The following is a 2573-nucleotide window of genomic DNA, read 5'->3' as shown; positions in this document are numbered from 1 at the left end:
GGCCCCGGCGGCGGCCCGGCCCCGCGGTGAGTGCTGCCCCTTCCCCGGGGAAACAGGGCGGGTCCAGCGAGCCGGGCCCCCGCACCCCTGGTTCCTGTGGAGACCGCCGTGTCCTTGCTGGTAGTACCAGGCCCTTGTCGCGGTCAAGTGGTCGTGGGTGCACTGGGGCCCTTTCTCCAGTCCGAGCTCGTTCCCTGCAAACTCAACAGGAGACAACAAGGATTGATTTCCCTTTTCCCAGCCCTGGATGAGAAGCTGCTGTCCGAGCCTCTCAACCACCCCGACTTCTTCAACGTGAAGGAGCTCTTCTCCCTGAAAGACCTCTTTGATGCCCGTGTGCACCTGGGGCACAAAAAGGGATGTCGGCATCGGTGAGTGATCCAGCGCTTGGTGACATCAGAAGTGCTTCCCTTGACAGCATCACAATGACAAACAATGACAGGACAAGGGGTAACAGACACAAGGTGGAACACAGGAGGTTCCACTGAAATTTGAGAAGAAACTTCACAGTGAGGGTAACAGAGCACTGGCCCAGGCTGCCCAGAGAGGTTGTGGAGTCTCCTTCTCTGCAGACATTCAAAACCCGCCTGGACGCCTTCCTGTGTGACCTCATCTGGGTGTTCCTGCTCCGGCAGGGGGATTGGACTGGATGAGCTTGTGAGGTCCCTTCCAATCCCTAACGTTCTGTGTTCTGTGATTCTGTGATCACGGGGCTTCCCTTGACCACATCTGGGGCTGGAACTGCCCACACAGACCCACGTTTCTGTCCATGCATGGTTACTGTCCTGCGAAAGCACGGGGACCCCACACAATGTGGGCACCGAGCGGGGTGTCAGACTCTGGTACCAGCTGGGATTTGGGGTGTGAGAAGGTTTGTGCCGGGCCATGCTGCGTTCAGAAACCCTGCTCGATGCCCATAGCACCCTGCCCCCACATCGCCTTGTGTCACCCTCCCTCTGTTTCTGCAGGTTCATGGAGCCCTACATCTTTGGCTGCCGCCTGGATCAAGACATCATTGACTTGGACCAGACCATGCAGCACCTCCAGCTGGCCCTCAACTTCACTGCCCACATCGCCTACCGCAAGGGCATCATCCTCTTCATCAGCCGCAAGCGCCAGTTCTGCCACCTGGTCGAGAGCACGGCGCGGGACTGCGGGGAGTACGCCCACACCCGCTACTGGCAGGGCGGCCTGCTCACCAACGCACACATCCAGCTCGGGTCCGGCGTCCGCCTGCCCGACCTCATCATCTTCCTCAGCAGCCTCAACAATGTCTTTCAGCCCCACGTGGCCATCCGGGATGCTGCCAAGATGAACATCCCCACGGTGGGGGTGGTGGACACGAACTGCAACCCCTGCTTGATCACCTACCCCATCCCCGGGAACGACGACAGCCCCACCGCCATGGAGCTCTACTGCAAGCTCTTCAGGATGACCATCATCCGCGCCAAGGACAAGAGGAGGGAGAGCGAGGTCTTTGAAGAGCTGCAGAGCAAAGCAAAGGTCAATTAGAGCCCATGGGACAGGCTTGGCTGTGCCCAACAGCTTGGTAATGGGCATCCTGCTCCACTCCTGTGGCCACTGCAGGACTGACCCTGCACCCAGAGCACTGGTTTTTGGTAGAGCTGAGCTGGTTGCTGCAAGGGACCCCCCAGCAGTGCTGCTGTGCAGAGATCCTATGGTGGTCACAGCTGTGGTGGGTCTCCAGCTCGAATTAAAATTGTCCAGAGCGATGCAAGGGGACATGGAGCCAGGCCAGACCCCGCTCCTGTCCTCGTGTTTGTCCCTGTTGTGAGAAGGCGCCTCCGTCCTGTGGCCTTCCTATTCCTATTGTGAGCTTGCGATCTCACATGAAAACTACTTGTATCTCGTGCCTGTTCTTGATACCACAAATAAAGTGATCCCTGTGATCCTTTTTCTTGCTTTCCTTGTGAAATGGGAAGGTACAGGGGAGTCTCTGGCAAATGTTTAGGGTCACAGGGTGGGGAGGTGAAGGGTGTTCCCAGCCTGGGGACATGCAGGACATTGCAGGCTGGGAGCAGGGGGGAAGTGAGTGTGGCTGATGCATTACGGGTGGAGGATCCCTGCTTTGTCCCAGGATCCAACCTCTGCCACTGCTTTGGGGAGCTGGGGACGGCAGGGTGCAGTTGGGAAAAAGGAAATCCAGCCCCTAATGCACCTCGCGTCTCCGAGGGAGGGCTCAGGGCAGCCCTGCGGCGCCGGGGAAGAGATGCGGGCCAGGGGTCCCGCTCCCTGTCCCTCTCCCGGTCCCTGTCCTTGGGCCGGTCCCTTGTCTTGGCCTCGGCCTCTCGCTGCTCCGCGTCCTCCCGCCCAGCAGGGGGCGCTCACGGGAGCGAACGGGCTGCGTGGATTGTCCCCGCGGCGCTTCCGTCCGCCGCCCTATATAAGCGGAAGGCGGGAGCTCCACTGTCTTTCTGGCGGGCGCTCGGCGTGGCGCGGTGTGGTGCGAGCAGGTCTCCCCCAGGCCCGCTCCGTCCTGGCGGGTGAAGGGAACGGCTCTCGTCTACCTCGGGCGCGGGGAGCTGCTCCCGGAGGAGGACCAACCTTGCCGG

The 2573-nt window shown here is 60.5% G+C and overlaps 1 protein-coding gene across 1 annotated transcript; it reads left to right on the top strand.

Annotated features, from left to right (window-relative positions):
* Positions 1-16: 16 nt before the first annotated feature.
* On the top strand, positions 17-1574 carry MRPS2 (mitochondrial ribosomal protein S2). Its single transcript, XM_010182134.1, has 3 exons — positions 17-26; positions 242-371; positions 969-1574. The coding sequence occupies exon 3, from the start codon at positions 973-975 to the stop codon at positions 1510-1512; it is 540 nt and encodes a 179-aa protein (XP_010180436.1). The 5' UTR covers positions 17-26; positions 242-371; positions 969-972; the 3' UTR covers positions 1513-1574.
* Positions 1575-2573: the final 999 nt, after the last annotated feature.

The sequence above is a fragment of the Mesitornis unicolor genome, unplaced genomic scaffold (assembly GCF_000695765.1).
Source record: "Mesitornis unicolor isolate BGI_N332 unplaced genomic scaffold, ASM69576v1 scaffold43573, whole genome shotgun sequence".
Classification (NCBI taxonomy): Eukaryota; Metazoa; Chordata; class Aves; order Mesitornithiformes; family Mesitornithidae; genus Mesitornis; species Mesitornis unicolor.
The sequence above is the reverse complement of the archived record's forward strand: the minus strand, read 5'-3'. Positions and strand labels throughout refer to the sequence as shown.